This window comes from Vanellus vanellus (genome assembly GCF_965231255.1).
Source record: "Vanellus vanellus genome assembly, chromosome: 2".
Taxonomy (NCBI): Eukaryota; Metazoa; Chordata; class Aves; order Charadriiformes; family Charadriidae; genus Vanellus; species Vanellus vanellus.
Genome location: NC_138906.1, coordinates 21,099,280 through 21,119,208, shown reverse-complemented (window position 1 = coordinate 21,119,208; position 19,929 = coordinate 21,099,280). Strand labels below are relative to the sequence as shown.

The following is a 19,929-nucleotide window of genomic DNA, read 5'->3' as shown; positions in this document are numbered from 1 at the left end:
GCTGAAGTAAGAGGTATGGAGAGTTTTCTTACTCTCACTTACCAGTTTAAGAGATTTTTATACTCATTCAAAACCAATGAATCTAGAATAGAAATTCTGAAATAGAAAAATTATTACTCATCATTTCCAAGCATGCATAACAGCTATTGTATTAGAGTATTAGATAAACCTCCTTCTAGCTCTTTATAGCCAAAAATATTTTTATTCTTGTTATTACATTAACAGTCCCTTTTTTTACATAAAAAGGGTGATTTAAATTTTAATGTAGAATGCATTGTTAAAACATCAGTAAATATTTTTATAATTTCAACTATAATCCCATAAGCTTAAACAAACCTGGTCTCATTAAAAATCAAATAAGACATCTTAATACGTTTTCAAAATAAAAGACTGAGTTAAACAGTCATTATTGCTGCCTCTAATGGTAGAAGTCATCCCAAACCACTGCCTCCTGCAAAGATACCATGACACAACAGTTGTTCTTTGCATAATACTGGCCTCTACCCCTTCAAGGATACTTGATGAAGGTGGGACAACACGGGACAGAATCACGATCCAGCTCTGAGCAGAACTTTGTAATGTTTTTTTTGCGACATCTCACTAACACAAGACAGAGCGCCTGAAGAAAAACTCTGACAAATTCCCACAAAACATCAGTAAGGTTTCATCTCCTTCCAAAATACCTCTTCTTACTCCCTATTTGTCTTTACATTTGGCTACGGGAAATGGGAAGTTACATTTCTCTGCCAGGTTTATGTAGGAGATCCCGGCACGCAGAAGAAATTTAAAAGACTTTACATAACTTTTTGCTGGTGGAACATAGCAGATGAGAGCATTTCACATGGTTACACAGTTTTAGTTTTGGGGATGAGGAAGAGGGGTTTTTTGATGGCTGTAGTATAATTGGGGATAAAAACCCGGGTGTAGGTACAGGAGGAGTACCATTAACAGCAGATAGGAAGGTTTTGATGAAACACTCAGTTTCTATGTTATAACACTGAATGCCAAAATAAGGATCAGCATTGGTTCTCTTTTCGGTTTACCTGAAATATCAATCCCCTATCACATATGGAAACTTTCCTTGTACTCTCCAGATTTGGACTATTTGCATCACTAAAACAGAAACAGCCATAAATGTAATGGTTAACTTTGCTAATAGTTTGAGACGTTTGGGTTGTGTGGCATACGCAGGAGTCAGACACTGATATCCAAAAAATGCTTTTGTTTAAGGCTATGATTTCAAAATGGCTACAATTAACCGGCATTTAAATTTAACCCATTTGACACTGAAAGCCAATATTTGATGCTAAATTCTGGTGTAAAATCCATTATTGCTTGTGGGATCTCCAGACAGCAGGCACTAGGGGGTAACTGTCAATCTCTCCAGCATGTCAATCACGGAACAATTGGAAATGTGGCTCAGATGAAAATGAGACACAATAGCTGAACAACAAAGAAAACTAGTCAGAAGCATGTAAATGAAATTTGGTAGTATTGTTGCTTTATACATATAAAATGGATTATCACTGCAAATGGAGTAATATCCAGGTAACAAAGGCAGTATTAGTCTTATTAATCACAGTTTATAACGGCTGATACCATAATCACAAAAAACCCCGAAAACTGCACATTTTGAAGCACACAAAAATGTATACGTATAAAGTAAAGCAAAGAAAAAAAAACAACCAAAAATTTACTAAAAATGGATTTTGAAGATTTGAAAATCAAATCCTTCCCACAAAAGCATAAGAAATGGCTCTACAGGTTGTAGAGTGAAATCAAATGACATACCTGAGTAAAGATTTTAGCCACAGACACAAACTAGATGGGTATTAGACCCTATAAGTCAAAATGAAAGAAACACTAGAAAACAGTTTGAAATAGGAAGTTCTTTGAAGAAAACTTCTGCCTTAAGATAAATAAGCACATTTCAACTTACTGCTCATTAGTTTTCAATAGTATCAGTCTAACCAGGAATATTCATTTTCAAGCATATTCAGTTTTGGTAGTAAGAGTATTTCAAAACAGATTTATGTTCAGATTTTTTACTTGTCTGAACTGATACATTTAAGCAGTCATTTTGCCTCAATACAAACATTTTAGGGCCCTAAAAACACTGACAGTATAGATACAGCCTCTTGCAATCTAGCCCGCCTTCCCCAAGATTCAGTAGTGATTTTTCTTTTAGAGGATCTTCTCCCAAACAGCTCAAAATATGCACAACATCAAAATTTTATACCTGATGTATACTTCACCTTCAATACGTAATAAACATAAGAAAAGCAACACTTTTATCCTTCTGGGGGTGGAAACAGACAGTGGAAAGAGACATACAAATACAAACCTTGGAACTGTTCTAACTAAAAGTTCCAGTTACCTAATTAGAAATATTTTGTTCTCATTTGCAGGAGTTTGAGAAGTTTTCAAAAAAGAATGTAAACGCAAATACATTGCTTTTCTTCACCATCAAAGCAGTAATATGCATGTAGTTAAGCAAAAAGAATGATGAAGAGGGCTAATATATGCTGGTTTATCATACTATGATTTCAAATATACACTTTCCAAAAAGGAACAGAATGAAAAAAAGAGTGTATTAGAAACACAAAATTCTGCTATTAGTATTTCTAAATTATATTTCAACTGTCGTGTATAGGAAGTTCCTGTCTTTACCCTCATATTTAACAAAAAATTTCAAAAAGTGTAGCAGAAGCAAAATAAAGTTGACAGTCAGACACTTCGTTAACTTATTTTCAATATTTTAACCACAATTAAGAACAAAGAATATTGAAAAATTCTTGTATTTCAGTTCCTCTTTATATCAGTATAGTCTCATGTAAATAAAGTTGAGATTGCCAAGACAAAGTTGCCCTTGAGTCACGCAAAAATACAGAAATTCTTGATACTGGACTTTTAGGGGCTTTTTTCTTTGTTTGTTTGGGGTTTTGGTTAGTGTTTTGGGGGGAGGTTGTTTTGGAGTTTTTTTGTTTGTTTGTTGTTTTTTAAATGATCAGATACAGTATTTATTCAAACTGTACTAACGCTGGAACAAAAAACTTCATTTTTGAGTAAGACTCAGTCACTCCTGCCTCTCCTTGACTTTTAGGAAGGGTGATGAGGTTTTGTTGATTTGTTTGCTTTGTGGCTTGTTTTTTTTTCTCCCCTCCAGCTAATCTTCCTGGCTTTCTGGTCTACCTCAGAAAGACTAGAGATTACGAGAAATAAGGCAAACATTGGAAACAACTTGCTATATTGGCCATATATGAACCTCCATTACAGGTTTTGTGATAGAATCAGCTTCACATCTTCTCTGGGTGAGGGATGGATACAAAAAAAAAATGTATCCCCTCAATTCACAGTTAACTGGAAACTTTGCCACAAGCATACTTAAAATCAGCATATTGAAATAATTTTCTTTCCTTTAATTCTTCTTAAATCAATCTATAGACTTAAACAGAAACATTTGTATGAATTTCTTGAACTAATTTTTTGTCTTTTTGAGTACAGTGTTCTTGTACAATTAATACAAAAAAAGAGAGAGAAAAAAGAGTCAAATTAAAATTACCACAACCTCTGACCTTCAATTTACTATTTCTGCGCAGTAAAAATACCAGCCATTATACCACAGCAAAACCACTCTTTTGATGGGTTTATAAACTAGTAATATCAACGTGTTACTGTAAGAAATAATGTTAAAAAAAAAGTTAAACATTGTGATTTGTATTTCTGTTTCTCTTTGGTATTTTTACATGTTTACTCAAAGACAAACTAGTAAATAAATAGGAATCGCATCACTTCCTCCTTTATAATCCGAAAATCATGCTTTGACCTTGGAATAATACCAGGTGTGGCCAGGCTCTTCAGCTGCGTACAGCCTGCGTGCAGTTTAAGCGTGGTTCCCGAGCCTCAGATGCACTGGGTGACCAGCAGCAGGCTGTGCTAATCTGCTGGGTATCTTCCACATCCACACTGGTGAAACAAAGGCAGCCAGAAGGGGGAACTGAGGCCAACACTGCAAGGCCTTCCTGGGACCCATTCACACCCCATGAAGCCTCATACCACAACAGAACAGCACCATTAACTGAAAGCTGGCATCACCTCGTACACCCGAGCCACTCTTGGAGCTACACTCCTTTAACGTGTGTGCTGGGATATGCAGACATATAGTAAAATATTTGAAGGAGCAGAATAAAATTGGCTGCCACAGAACAAGAGGCAATTAAAGGCAAATTTCTTTAGTGTCTTACGTTTACTTATAACTTTCACTGTGCGGGAAAACACATTTTTGTCTCCAGAGCCTCAGACAGTACCCTGTTAGACGCAAATTATTTTTGCTCACTTGCATACACCCAGAATACCATCCACTCTCCTCTGACCTGCTTCTAAGCTTCTAATTGACCTCAGGGTCAAGAGCTTCATCCCTACTTTGGTTCTCCGAACAGCTGCGAAATAGCAAGAAACAGAGCAAATGGACAATCACTCGTGCCACACATCCTGCAATTGCTTGCTTCCCACAACTTATGTCAACATCGGTGCTGTACAGTAAGTTGGAACACATCAAAACCCTGTAAAGCTGGGAATTAAGGAGATATTTAACCTTATTGACTGAATAAATACCTTCAAAAAAATCTCTTTTTTAAGGCATACATTATTGAATGCAATAAATTTTATTTTAATCACACACGATGATTTTCTATAAAGTCATATGAGAAGACAAAAACAACCAACACAAATGTTTGCTGACCTAATCGAATCTTGCTTAAAAGCTAACTTTGCCAAAGGAGATGCCCTGCTGGCAAAGCCTCTTGATTTTAATGAGACATTGCCAATCCGTTTAAGACCAAAGCTGAACCATCTCTAAACAGGTGTTGAAATGTAATCATGGATTAAAAGAAAACCTGAGGAAAAATTGCCAAGAAATTAAACACCTCTGGGTCACTAGTTTGAATCTATTCCAGGCTACTAAATCAGCTACAGTAATTACCATCTGGTAGTCTACATAAAAATAAATTACTGGCCTTTTTGTTTTAATTCACCTCAAGCTACACAAAGGTCTTCATAAACAAAAGTTTCAATTGTAATTGAAAGCTTTGTTGATAATCTCACTAGGTTATACCCAGTGCAACTACATATTGAGCTTAAACTGCCTTCTCATTACTGGCGAGCCACCAGGAGTTCTTCCATCAGTTCACTGCTCAGGTGTATGTGCTACAACTACACTATTAGAGATAGAAGATAACAGGAAACTTTGTTTTCTTAACAAGAATCCATTTCTGTCTGAAACAACCAAAAATGCTTTCTGCTCCATTACACTCAGGACAACAGCAGGCTCATAATTTAACTAATAAAAAACATTTCCTACTGTTGACTAGCATTAATGAAGTTGGTGTAATAACAAAGACATTCATTGCTAAGCTTCACCACATCAAGGTGCAGGAAAAGTAGTTGACAGGAACACCAATAAACACTCCTATCTTCTGTTCTCTGAAGGAAATATTTTGTGAAGAATAATTAACAACATTTTTAAGAAAGATGACTTGTTTTAAGTTGTCTGTCTGCACATCCAAAGAAAAAACTCCAGTCAGCTGTTTTGGGAATAAACTGCAATTTACATATAACTGTTCTCCCACAAAAGAAAAGTATACTTAACACAACTGTCTATTCTGTGTTACATTCACCATTCGAACCGAAATCCTTCACACTATATTTAGCTGGTTTGTTTCTTTGTAAGAACAATTTTCAGTTCCATTAAAGCATTTTAATTAAGGTTGGCTTTTTTCTTCTTCTTTTATTTTTTTAAATATATAGCCTTCTTCCAGGTTATTCTCATGAAAGAATAAACTGTAGATTACCTGAGAAACAATTTCCGTTCTTTTTCTATCTTTTTCTTAAGCCTACATTATAGGAATTAAACTTGGTAATAGTCAATATAATTTACACTCCACTTAAATGTTTCTTTCACACCACAGATACTTGATTTATGATACATTGTATGTATTCTTTTCCGTTCACTTCTTCAAACAAGCTTAAACATGCTGTTTTCACCCCAAATTTAACTAAACTAAATTCGTGGATATAAAAGCCTACGTAGTCTCTCTCAAAATATAATTGTCAACAGTTTAGAAAAACAATCATTTTTAGTTTCTCTCATCCTCCTCTCACCCATTTTTCTTCCAGTTTCTTGACGTAAAATGCAGACTACGATAAAATGGCATAGGCCATCACAAGGGCATGCAAACAAAGCATTTTTCTTCAGTAAAGGCCCACCTTAATTATTTTAAGTGCCTCCTTCTGAAATCTGACATTTTGAAGGAGGAGGGGAAGTAGGAGAAAGACCCTCAATTGGACAAATGAGAGCCAGGCATGGGCAGAAGCTCAGCAACCCGAATCCTGAGACAGAGCTGTTGGAAGTAGAATAGTCACATTAACTAATGGGGGGAGAGATGGATGCTGGGTAAAATGATTCGAATCAATACAAGAAGCGGCAAAAAGTTTAAATTGACCTCTCCTTGTGGGTTTGGTTTTGGGGTTTTTTATAAATTTTCTTTGAGGAAGAACTTGGGTACACAGGCAGGTGGTTTTGTTTCCTTCGTTTGAGGAAGCAGTTCAGCTATTTCACTGACAGGGCTTTGAAAAACTCAGTGGCAGAAGCAACATTTAACTTGAAGTATTGCTCTTACCCTTCTCTGTCCCAAACGGGGTTCATTTAAATATGGATGCATTTTTAGAAGTTAATCTACAATTGCATTAGTTGCAGATGAATGACAACCAACTTTTAAAACAATTTGTTGGCTCTTAAATGACTGCAATCATTTAGATTAACTCAATAAACAACTAAAATCTGTAGCAGCCATCCTCATGTCAACCATTGTAACACCTTGTTAAATAATTTGCATGTGTAACTAGCACACATAACACTACTCAGTATCTGTAGGAGTCTTCTCTTCCAGATAAGCTGCCCTAGTGATTTTACTTATACTAAAAGCCTGAAATACTCCAAAATCTCAAGCCTATGTTAGTGTATGATTGAAGAGAAAAGCACTCTCACATCCAAAACCGGATCTCTGTACCAGGGTATAATCATGTAAGTATAGCTACCTTTTTTTGCCATATGTTAGTAATTGCAACTAAGGCAGAACTTGCCAAGACCTGAAATACAACTCCAAAGAGCCCAGAGGTGTCTCTGTTCCAGCTAGCTACAACATACAAGGTATCTTTTGCACTGTCATTTCAGAAAAGATCTCCAAGATGTCACTGCTGCTCTCCAGAAGTAGTAATACTTCTTTAAGTATTGTTAACTAATAAGCTACAGTAATTCATTTCAGGTACCTGAAGTCCTGAATATTATTAATATTGAAGATTGCTTATATTTTATTGCATTTTTAATCACATAATCAGCAGGTCATCTTAAACAACACAAAACAAACCTGGGAGTTAAGCAGTAGTGTAATTTACATATGGGGCAATTTACTCTAGATAGGTGCCTAGAAAGTGCAAAACATCACTTTTGTTGTATTCATATTTTCTGCCTGTTCTGGCAGACCTAGGAGCTACTTTTTGAACAGAAAATATGAAACCTGTTATAATGACTTTTTAACAGATTATCTTAAAATCATAAAAGTGAGAAAATGACAGCTTAGAAAGATAATAAGAAGTCCTAAATTAGAATTCTTCATGAATCTTACCATATTCTATAATATTTTGAATACTTTGCAATTAAGGTAAAAAAAGAAAGTATAATTACGAAGAAAGTTTCAAAAAAATGCATCAACAGCAATTGTTGAACTTCATTCTTTTCCATCTGACTCACCTCATTGAGGGATCATCAAAGCTTAATTTGGACAGAACAGTTGATTTAACTAAGCATCATAATTTTTGCTTTAAAAACTTTCAAAAATAATAATTTCTTTAATAAAATAGCCACACAGCTCTGATGAAAGTTTTAAAAGAGGAAGAGATATTAACTTTTGGATCTCTCTGTAGGAAAGGTTAAAGACTATAAAAATGAATGCTGAAAGACCAAACTTAATTGCACTTATGACATTTACAATACTTACACTGGATGAATATCAACTAAATTTTACAGTTTATAGTATTAGATTAAACACAAGTGTGGGCAAGCCTGCCACGTCTATGTTTACAAATTACAATCACACCTTTGTTACTTTACCTTAGTAATTTCAGGTATCAATTCATATCATTATCCAGTAACTCAGAAAAGCTCACTTGGAAAAAGTAATTTAATTGTTCCCCCAAATTTAAATGACATAAATATTTGCTATGAAGACACAGTATTTGCCTATTCCTGACAAAAACTTTTGTTAACAGACTGCTTAAAAGACATTGCTATTCCTAATTGTGTATATATATATATATATCATCCCTCTACCATCATTTATTCTTGTAGTTTTGCCTAGCGGGAACTGCTGCTGAATCCCCTGGCACATTAAGATTAACATAAATTTAAAATATTCATACTTTGATGAACTTACGATATTAAATTTGCCTCCAAAGAGTATTTTTTATATATATATATATATATGGTATGTGCTTGAGCCAGAAAATTCATAAGAACAAGTGCTACACATCTGCTAATGTATAACAACACTATCAAGAAAAATAAAGCAATATAAATTAAAATCATTACTATTACCTGGAATAACTGAGGTAAAGCTTTCACAGTGAGACAGAACCATATTCCCAGCTTGCATGGAAGTAAGTCATGCCATTGTGGTTTGTCCAACACTCTGCAGTCAAATAAAATTGTAAGTTGTTTATTACTGCCACACAATTGCAAACTCAGAACGTTCCCATTATCCTTTAAGTTGATTAGCACTTGTCAACTCCTATAAAAAAATGTAACTACATAATATTAAAGATACATTTTGATTATTTAATTCAAAATACGTAACGGCTAACTTATAATGATTGCTGTATTTTAATACTTTAAAAGGGCTTTTCTTCAAGAAAATACATTCATAAGCCACATAATCACTTCAGTTTAAAAAACACCCAAAACTGGAAAAAACTCAAGTCTCAACCAAGTGTTCGCAAGTGCTGACAACCAGATATGAAGACTGTAGCATAAACAAAACAATACATAAAAATTAATGTCATTTGCAGTTCACTGGAGCATTACTCACTGATGTCATCAGGAAAGACGACAGGCAGAATGGTCTCTGATCTCCATCCTGCATTGATCCAGTTCATGCCCCTGCTGTGTGAACTATTTAAACCCTTTATTTCTTTCTATGAATCAATAGAAGAAATGGTGGTATCTTTTGGAGTGTCCTGAAAGTCACTATTCCTCTACGTGTTTCTTAACAAACAATGGTGTTAGAAGCCTTTACCAACAGGCTTGTTTTAAAGTTAATCAGATAAAAAGCATTAAATCAGACAAGCATTAAAACCCCATAAAACCTCCTTGCTTGGTATGGTAATAAACTAAAGTTTAAATAAATTGTAATTTCTTAATTGTAATCAAAGGCAAAAAATCTTCAAAGATGGAAAAAGTTGTAAAATCTCCTAAAATAAACTTGAGGAAATAATACCCTTCTATAAACTAGATACCATTAATTCAGCCTTAATCTTTCAATTATTGTTGATCTGCTGAATAAACACCACACAGTTGTTTACAAATCAAAACCTGAAAATACATCTACACTGGCACGCTTTATATCAGCAATGGCTGTTACTACAAGTACAGTTATTTTCCTCATAAAATATTTCAAAGATGCAAGGAGAAAATGATAGAACTAAACCATTAGCTGATAAAATGTTTTAAAATAAGGAAAACAAAGGAGTTTCTTCCCACCTTTCATTTTTGTCTAGCACAGCAAGTTTGGCTTCATCTGTACTCCTGCTGCCTGTTTTTTTCTTCTTCTCCCTCTTTTTTCTGCTAAGCAGTTCATCCTTGATGTAGAAAGAACTATGGTTACAGGTTATCATTAACATGTAAACCATAAATGTTACTGGGACTCTTCTGTGAAGGGTAAACAGTAGAGTAGCATTTATGCAAATGTATCTAGGGGTCCTACATGATTAAGTAAAATGATCTATCTTAACAATAACTGTTGCCATGGTATCCAGTCTTTAAACACACATGAAGTCCAGTTCTGTCACTCATGTGTATCTCCATAGCAATCAAAGTTTTCTAAGAAGAGAAAGCATTCAACTTGCCTCCTTTCTCATTCATCAACTTCAATAATGCAGTGGAAAATAAAAAAAGTAAATAGATGCTAATGTATGAATATTTTTCAAGTTATGCTTAGGTTTTTTCCTAGTCTACTAAGTGCAATAGATTTTTATATGACAAAAAGTAAAATAATTTTAAAAATAACATTTTATTCTGCTTACCAATGCCTATCCTGTTAACAAAAACCCAAACCAAAAAAAAGCACTTAGCTAAGAACAAAGGCAAAGCAAGTATGACTTTTAAATGAATAAAACTTGATTATTTTTAAACAACATTTAGGAAAATCATAGACACAACTACAGTAGCATATGATTCTGCACCAGCAGATGATAGAAGAGCTTTTATTCCTCTTCTTCTTTGCAGTTAAAAACCAAAGAACCACCACTCTTGCTATTTATTACCAATTCTAGAAAAATTAAGTCGTTTTTAGACTGCTATTTCTGATATGTTGAATGTCTCATTCTATAATTATCAGCGGTTAAAATATAATCCTTTTAAAATATGAAAAATACAAATTCAAAACAGGGGAAGTGGAAGAGAACCCTATAATATGCAAACTTCTGTAGGAAATTCAATACTAATAATTGAAGCAAGTTTGATTTATCACCAATACTTACCAGCTGTTTTTCCAGGTAGATTGACCAAACCACAGCATAATGACCCACTGTGAGTATAATGAACAAGAGTAATGCCAGCTCAGCATTGCTCATTTTTCTCACTCGCCTGTAGTAGAATACAGGCTGTCGCCAATCTGGTAGTCCATTGATCAGAATATCATCATACCTACAGTAGCAAATATAACAGGCTTTCATGGAGAGCTAGAAATGAAATAAGCCAAACCATCCAATTGTAAAACAAAACAAATGATAATCCACAGACCACCTGAATAATACACACCCAGAAGATCATTTAGTTATTTATTTATTTATTTTTTAACAGAGCAATGCCTTGTTATGTCAGCTACTAGGCTTGCACCTCGAAACAGAATACAGAACCAAAGGCTGGGGAAATAGATCGTCTTTTAAAAAGAAAAGAAAACAAAACAAAACACAAACCCCAAACCAAACAAATAAAAAAAAAAAGTTATTTGATTGCTCCTGCAACACCAGTCCCCACCCCAGTTTGTTCACTTCTGAAATAACAGACTTCCAGAAACGTAGATGTGTTCTACCTGCCTAGTAATCCGCCCGCAGGTCTCCATGACAGAAGTAAATAACAAACCACAAACTACTTAAATATGTAGCAAAGAACAAAAGTATCCAACACTGAAAACCTTTTTTTCTTTCACAGATTAAAAGCACAAGTGTTGGGGGGAGGGGAGAGGTATCTTTGCTTTTGTTTTGTCCTTCAGTAGCACGATATCCGTTAGGTAAAAAAGCTGCCAGACTTAACATCCATTCTGTGTCAGATATGAATTTAAGTTAAAGGCTTGATTTTGATGTTAGGAAACAAAAGTTCGCCACAGCTAGACGATTTTGATTTTCTATTTGAAAAGCTGTCTCCAAAATCAATCTATTTTAAAGCTGTTTAATTTTACTAACACTACTGACTGTACAGAAACCATTTTATGACAATTTGTCAGTTTTTATTCACACAAATGTCTTGAAATATCTTAGTATGTCTGGGGTCTTTTATTTACAGTATGCTATCATCAATTTGAAAATAAACAAGCCACAGACATGCAAAAGAGATTTTTCTATTTGTTAACTCTTTAGAGTAAAGTTTCAAATAAAAAGCCCTACAGTAAACTCAAAAACCTGTATGTTCAAGATGCACAACCTGTTAATCTTAAATTGAACACAACTCATTATATATTCTAATCACACCATTTCCAGAATTAAATCTGCACTGAAAGGCCTAATTTGGTGCAACACATTGACCAAAATATTTTAATTAAAAATATTCTGAGTTAGTCGCAGGCCTAATTACAGGAATAGAAATAGGGCCTATATTGTCATGCAGGTCAGTAGAACTCAGTAGTAGGTTTTTCTCAAGTAAATTGACCGATCCAGGAATAATAGCGCAGCTGCTAAACTGCCAGTCTTGACATGTAAATCAATTTAAATGCAACAACTGCACTAGCTACTTTGATAGTTATTAAATTGATACCTTGGAGATGTACTAAAAAAAATTTCCACAAGCAAATTCATTTTTTAAACAGAAAAAGAGGCAACAGTTTTCAATTAAAAAATATACTTTAATTCAGCACAGCTAGAAAAGCTGACTTCTAATAAACCATTTGTTCAAGTTGGCACCATTATTTCTACGCAAAAGATTTAACACCTCAGAATTCTCCACTGTTCTGAAGTACCCGAAGTAAAATAAGTATTACAAAATTCTATCTTCCATGACAATTACGAGAATATTAAGATTAATATCCATTATTGTAAAATTTGAAGTCATAACTTTTTTCCTTTCCCAGTAAGTCAGAACGAATTAACTACTGATGCCTTAACACAAAGTCTGTTCAGAAAAATTGCTTAGGATGTTATTTCAAAACTAAAAGTTCTACTTAATTTTTCGTTTGAGAATTAGGTAGATGTTTTAGCATTTAAAAAAATAATACTGCATTTGCTAAACATTTTATTGTTAGAATACAAGAAAATATTTTAGAAACAAACCCATTTCTAAAACAACTTAGGTTGATAAGATTTCACAAAAGATGCTCTTCATTTGAAAGGTTCAGAGAAATACATGTAGAATCAAGAAATAATTTTTTAATACTACTATAAATTTATTAAGCATTTGCTTTTCTTATACACTAAGGCTTGTTAGCTGACATACTGAAAATGTGGCTACTGATTAAATAAGATCCATATATGCTAATGGTAACCATATAGTAATATGTAAAACAAGATTGCAAACTAATGTTTGGTAACCATGTTCTATCATAAACTATCTGTTAAGAAAAAATAAATTAAGACAGCAGAGTCTCTTGCGTTAAACACTTTAAACAGCACTCTGTATTTACTAGGCTATGTCCGCTGTTCTGAACAACAGTCTCCAAGGATTAAGTCTCAGAATCAATGCTCTATTGATTTTACTATCAATGAGCATTATGGCTCACACGACTGGCCATTTTAAGGGAAGATAGCTTCTATTATAACCCACTTTTTAGAATATATACTGTTAAAAGATAAATCACTGCTTTCAATAGTAATTAAGCTCTGTATTTGAAAAATAAAGATATCAATGATTTTTAGGGTTTCAACTGGAGAATGATCCTACTGAAACTCAGAAGCTTCCTGTAATTTTTAAATCTCGATTTCCAAATTTAAGATGTGGTTTAATTAAAAGTAAGTTTCTCATTAAAAAATTTCTTTATAGAAACCCATATTAACTATGAAAGATAGTTAGTTAATCCACATGCATCAAAAACTACATTCAAAATTTAATTACAAAGCATTCTTCTTTTGGCAACCTATATTAATTGTTACTCTATGTAAGAAAAAAAAATTAAGCTGAAAAGGAAAAAATACATCTGCAGTATTTTTCCTCAGACATATGTACACAGAATGCAGCAAATCTTTGACATATGAGTATGCCTGCCAGTTGTCTCTGAAATGTAGCAGTCAGCAAGCTAAAAACCCCCAAAGCACCAGTCCAGAAACATGAAGACAAAAAAAATCCCCATTTACACCTTAAGTTGAATTTTTATTTTAAAACTCAGGATTCTAGACAAGACTTGTTAGTCCTGTACTAACAAGTAACCAATTGCAAGATTATTAAAATTTCATTCTTCTGTAAAGTTTAATGAAATAGTTTTTAGAGCTCTTTGTGGAATCAATTACATTGCAAGAATAAAAATTCCATTAACTGTAGTAGCTAAGTACAGTATCATCTATTTTAATATAATTATAATTTATTTTTCCCTTTCAGAGATCCACTGCATTTCATATTTCAAATAATTTCAGAGATTTGATATAGTTTATATACTATAACCTTGAATTAATGAGACCTATTCTGAAATATGGCAAGACTGCACTGGTGGTTTTTATTTTGGGGGCTTTTTTTCCTCAAGCTGTCAAAGACATCCAGTGCAACATCAGCCAGAACAATTTATATCTATGAATACAGACATTTAATTATAATGAGAGCCAAGATAAACACCTTTCTTACTCTAAACAAGTATATCTTGATTCCTTTGCAAATGCTTCCTGTAATCAAGTCCACATTGTTACAGAGGATAGGCCTGGTAGGTAAAAAAAGCTCCTTAAAATGGTAACAAACAATGAAACTAAAATTTAAGATTTTTGCCTAATTACAATTAATAGAAGTGCATAAAACTATCTACTTTTCCATAAATTAAAAATAATCAAAGGCTAATAAAATTTATCATCGTCAAGTTGATTTACCAATAAATGCCCAAAAGTAAAGTGTATTTCAGGAAATGCACCTATCTCTACATACCCTAAAGATGAACTTTCCTGTAGTATTTCACACACTCTGCAGCGTGTGTACAAAACAGAAAATATTATAATCCGATGCATGTATGTTTAATTCAATGTTAAACACTGCTACGTTAAACAATTGCTTCATGTATGTTTAATGTTAGAATATTAGAAAGTTTTGATTACATATCAAAGTGTGTAAGAGAAAAGTACCACCGCGGTAATATTACTGTATTCTGCAGTACTACTCAAAATATTAGTACACTTCGCAAGCAACTATATAACTTTCTCCAAAAAGCAAACCATATTTTAATTATAAAGCCCCATATTATTATTGTCAGTAGAGGAAATACAATATTGTAAGAAAGGCTTCTGACATCAGATGAATTAAAAATTCACTGATAAATATAAAAACACAGAGTTTTTAGAAAAATAATTACATGTAGCTGGCCAACAGATCTGCCTTTTTAGAATGCTGTCTCTGTACATGCACACAAACAATTAACACCTCTGACATTCACCAAGACATGGAAGGAAGGGTCTAAATACATGCAGTTTTATTACTTCAAAATAAGTTAATCACTCAATCATATAGTGCCTTTACTTTTTCTGCGCTCTGTACACACACAAGGACCAATGCTGGATTACATAATTTTTGAGATGAACAGTAAGATGCAGGTACAGCTGACTTCACTGTACAGAAGCACAAGCCTGCAGCCCACTCTTCTCGAGGTGGTCTAATCCTGTGCCCCAAACCATTCAGGTGTCCAGTTGTGAAGGGATTCCCAGCTAAACTGCCAGTATTCCTCACTATCTAATTTGTAAGAAATGGAACTAATTTCCGTCTCACACCATCAGGTCTTTGAGTTACTTTAGAAATAAAAACCACCACACTGCCAAGGATGGGGAGGAGGGAGGGGACAGACACGACTGAAATAACTAAAAAAAAAAAGAAACCTGGCAGAAAGCCTTGTTACAGCAGACCCAATTAAGTATCTCTGGAATCAGGATAAAACTGAATTGATAAGCACTGCAAGACAAAGGGTGCACTATAGTTTCTCCCCAGTGCATGGGCATGACAGTAAACTCTGAGCCTCTTCCAATAGGGTCCATCACCTCACACAATTAACTATATTCTTACAAAGAAGTTGGGTAAATTAAGTCATATTCATAATGTATACAAGGCTTAAAAACATACTTTTTACAAGATACTGCATCACAGTTCCATGCAAAAAGCTGCTACTACAGCTGCAAGGAAATTCCTATAAGTTCCATGCTGAAACTAAGTTCCAGAGAGGCAATATCACAAAGTGTATGCAAACAATGTTATAAACAAAAAGGTGGGGATAAATCAATTTTCAAGTGGTCTGAAACCACTTAACTAACAATTTTTTTAAACGTTCCTTGAGTAGAACTTCACAATTAAATTCTCTTGTGAGAGGTAAAAAAAAAAAATTTCCAAAAGTACCTCTATGAAGTACATTTTCATGACACTTCAAGAGCGGGTTAATCAAAATTAGATAATCTGTACTATAAAACTTGGACTCCTGCCAAGACATCTACAAAGCCAAAAACCCCTCAAGAAATGTCTCGTGAAGCCCTGTTTAAAGACTTGTAAGCCAAAAGATGATTTACTAAAACTCCAGCCCAAAAGCAAAACTCTTCCAGTGTCCTAGTTTTCCTGATAATCATTAGCTTAAATGGTCATCCACTTAAAAGAATGAAAAAAAAAAAAAAAAAGTTCAAAATAGTTTTCCAGAAAGCAGACCAGCCCCAGGTTTTCAGTTCTTAATCCTATCCTCTTCAGGTACTGCTGGACTCGCGCCTGAAGCAGCAAGGACCAATATCATTTACATAAAAAAATTATGCTATGTATACCAAAGTTTAAAGTATTATAGATAATACCTCTGAAAGAAAAACCAATGAACTAAGCAACAGAAAACAATGTTGAAGATGACATACACTGGCAATAATCCCTAAATATCATGCCACAAACCTTTTATTGATATAGTGAGATACAACTGACAGTTGAATCAGTGGCCTATGTTTTCAACTACAGCTTTAATGAAAACAAGCAGTGATAATTGACACAACAATAAGTGATATGATTGTTGTCTTAAAAAAATTGCTCCGAATAAGAGCTAGCTTTAAAAGTTCTTCCAAATACTAGTTTTAAAGGAGAATTACCAGTATTTCACAGAAAAATACACACCAGCTTCCCCTTTAAGCCACATACAATCTTTAATTAAACAGCTACATAGGAATTACAAACTGCAATTATGCAAAAAATCATCTGAAGAGTTACAATTAAGTCAAATAGGACTTCAATATATCACTGGCATGAATGTTTTAAGAACCTGTGAAAATTAACTCACCTCTGCCTCCTTTCTTCATCTTTTAAAACCTCATAGATGGCAACCAACTAAAACAAAAACAGAAAAAGAAAAAAAAAAAGCCAGACAAAAGAGTTTAGGGTTGAGTTTATAGAGTTTGAATAGTAGTATCATATTTTACATTTGCCAACTAATGACCTTTGCTAGTTTTCACTTTTTCTACAACACTAAGAAGCAAATTCAATATGCAAAAGAAACAGTGACATATTCATACACAAAGTGTCATCAGATATACAAACAAGCAACTCCTACAAGACTTTTTTTCTCCTCCTCACATCTGTCAAACTGAGTCGTCTCAGTTACACCTTAAAAATGAAAGGTATCATTTGTTTCATCCTGAAGATCTTACTAAAATTAAGTAGGCTTTATTTAGTCATCAGAAGTACATTTTCAAAGGCAGAGCTAATTACAACAGTCTCGTGGTTTCACCCTGTAAAGGTTCAAAAGGCAAAAATTCAAAACCAAAAATGAGTTATTTTGGTGAAATTATGCCTACATATGACTTGCATTGAGAACTGATCAGAAATTTTCCCTACTGCTTTTGAAAAGACTCTTTATAAACAGTCTTACATAAAGTGCAAAACATATTTTCCTCCCAAGAGTGTAAGTCTAACTATTATGTTAAAATTAATTTTAATATACAGGTAAATACTAAATCTGAGTTATTCAAGTTATTTCTGAAAAAATGTACTTGTTTTTAATCTAACTACATCAGGAAAAATGTAATTCAATGTTCACCTTAGTAATTTCAAAGGTGTACCACTGTTCTTACTAAAGCAACACCATCATAAAAAGTTCTGATTCTATTTTCCCTAAAACTTCTATTGCCACACATTGCACTTACTTGCCTAAACTGTGTTTCTGCATTTTCATCTTTATTCTTGTCTGGGTGTAAAATTAGTGAAAGCTTTCGATATGCTTTCCGAATGTCTGCAGACGAAGCATCCTGAAAAAGGAAAAGAAAGCAAACTGTCAGAAACTAATTCCCAGAACTTTGTTAAGTTCACACAGCCAACCAAGTGCAGGAACTAAGGCAACGTAATTTGAGACGTCTAGCAACCAAACCATGCAACCCGCCTAGCCTAAATGACCGAACAGTCATTCGGTCCAATTCATCTTTCATCTTAACTTCCTTCATTACCATACATCCATATTTGCCAAAACACTTTATTGCTTAAAAACTAACCTCGGCACCTTCTGCACCATTTAAAAGTTCAGCTAAAACCTGAAAATGATTGCATCTGCGTATCTTCAAGACAGACATCATTTCAGCAAATTATCATGCTCAATTTCCCAAACTCAGGACCTGCTATAAACTCTTTCCTTATTAATATTTACATGTAATTCACCACTAATAGGATTTCCATTCAACTTCAGCTTCAGCGTGTCTAAAGAATTGTATTTTACTAAAGTAGCTTCAAATTGCAGCCTTAAAGCTATACTGTAGCACTGAGATCAATCTATATCTTAATCGTTATAAAAATTGCATGCATTTGGGGAGGAAAAAAACCTCAGAACATAAAATGCATCAATGATATACCAACTTAGCTGCACAACGCACAAATTTCTGAATTAATGACTGCTATTTAGTACATGCTATAAAGATACTCAGAAGATTTTTAGAGTTGTATTATACAGTATATAGGTGCTACACTTACCAGAATATCCACAAAGCATCACATTTAAACAGAACTACTTGCATTCTACTACAAACATGTCCAAGGCAACATTTCAGAAATCAACTGTTTATGTGTCAATTTATTTCTTGATTTTATATATATTGTTCCCCAGTATATTCTCTCTCTCAAAATTACAGTGTCAATAGGGATTAAAAAACACCAAAATCCAGATCTGAATTAGCTGTGAGAGGAACAGAGATGAAATTAGATAATAATTAATGCAATACTGTAATTAGTCTGTCAGGCTTTTTATTACAAATCATTATTTTCATTTTAAAATTTTCAGGCTTATAACATGAGGCTATATTAATGCTGTATACGAGTTTGGTCCAGGAGTGAAAATTAGAGAAAGACTGGAGGAGAGGAAGGGGAAAAGGATAAAGCAGGGAAAAAGGCAGGATTTGAGAAAATTCGGCTCTGAAATTATATTTTAAGGAAGCTGGTATTAAGCCCTAATGCAAGACCAAAGTTTCCATAGTCTCTTGTCTGTCAAAGGAAGGTGCTTTTATTGCTCACAAGGAAGATTTCTCCTGAAAAGACCGCATATGCATTTTCTCATTTTTAAATTTTCCAACAGCTATTTCTAAGGCATGTACACACCAAATCAGAATTCCTCTTGTTAAGTACCAGCTTGCTTCCAGCTTGATTACTGCCAGTAAGTTGTTTCATATTGCCATTGTTTTATAGGTTTATTTTTAACTCTTGGTTAAGGGAAAGGAAGAGACAGTGACTAAATATCTATTCTAAGCACAAAGAAACATTAAATCCTTGAGATGCAGACTTAACAGAATTATATGAAATAAATGCAAAAATGCAAAGTAGATAAATCTTTTAAAAATGAGGGATTGAGACCATAATAACCTCAAGAAATGAGTACATCCAGACCCTGTATTTGGGATAAACCACAGCTTATCCCTTCTCTACCACACATTTAGATGTGCTTAGTATTATGATAGAATGGTTTAGGTTGGAAGGGACCTTAAAGATCATCTAGTTCCACCACCCGGCATAGGGGATTTTTGGAACGCTCCCGATGAACAGTTAAAAACCTGATAAAAGCACGTTAAAGAGTTGTCTCACAGTATTCTTCCAATTACTTCAAACAACAAACAAGAAAAAAAGTTAGTGTTTTCAGCTGTATCCAAACAATTTAAACTCTAGTTTTCTTTGGGAGCAGCATGATTATTTGCGTAAAAGATCAGGTTAAAACATAGTTTATCTGTTTCATGCTTAAGCAAAGCAAGAGATCCCAAGTAAATTCTGAAAGAATAAAG

The 19,929-nt window shown here is 33.9% G+C and overlaps 1 protein-coding gene across 1 annotated transcript in view; it reads right to left on the bottom strand.

Annotated features, from left to right (window-relative positions):
• DNAJC1 (DnaJ heat shock protein family (Hsp40) member C1) overlaps positions 1–19,929 on the bottom strand; it is a 108,857-nt gene that overhangs the window by 50,532 nt on the left and 38,396 nt on the right. The window contains exons 2-6 of the mRNA XM_082479027.1: positions 17,821–17,922; positions 16,959–17,005; positions 10,810–10,975; positions 9,812–9,909; positions 8,651–8,744 (exon numbers count right to left, since the gene is read on the bottom strand). Coding sequence (XP_082335153.1) covers positions 8,651–8,744; positions 9,812–9,909; positions 10,810–10,975; positions 16,959–17,005; positions 17,821–17,922 — 507 coding nt within the window. The remainder of the gene's footprint in view (positions 1–8,650; positions 8,745–9,811; positions 9,910–10,809; positions 10,976–16,958; positions 17,006–17,820; positions 17,923–19,929) is intronic.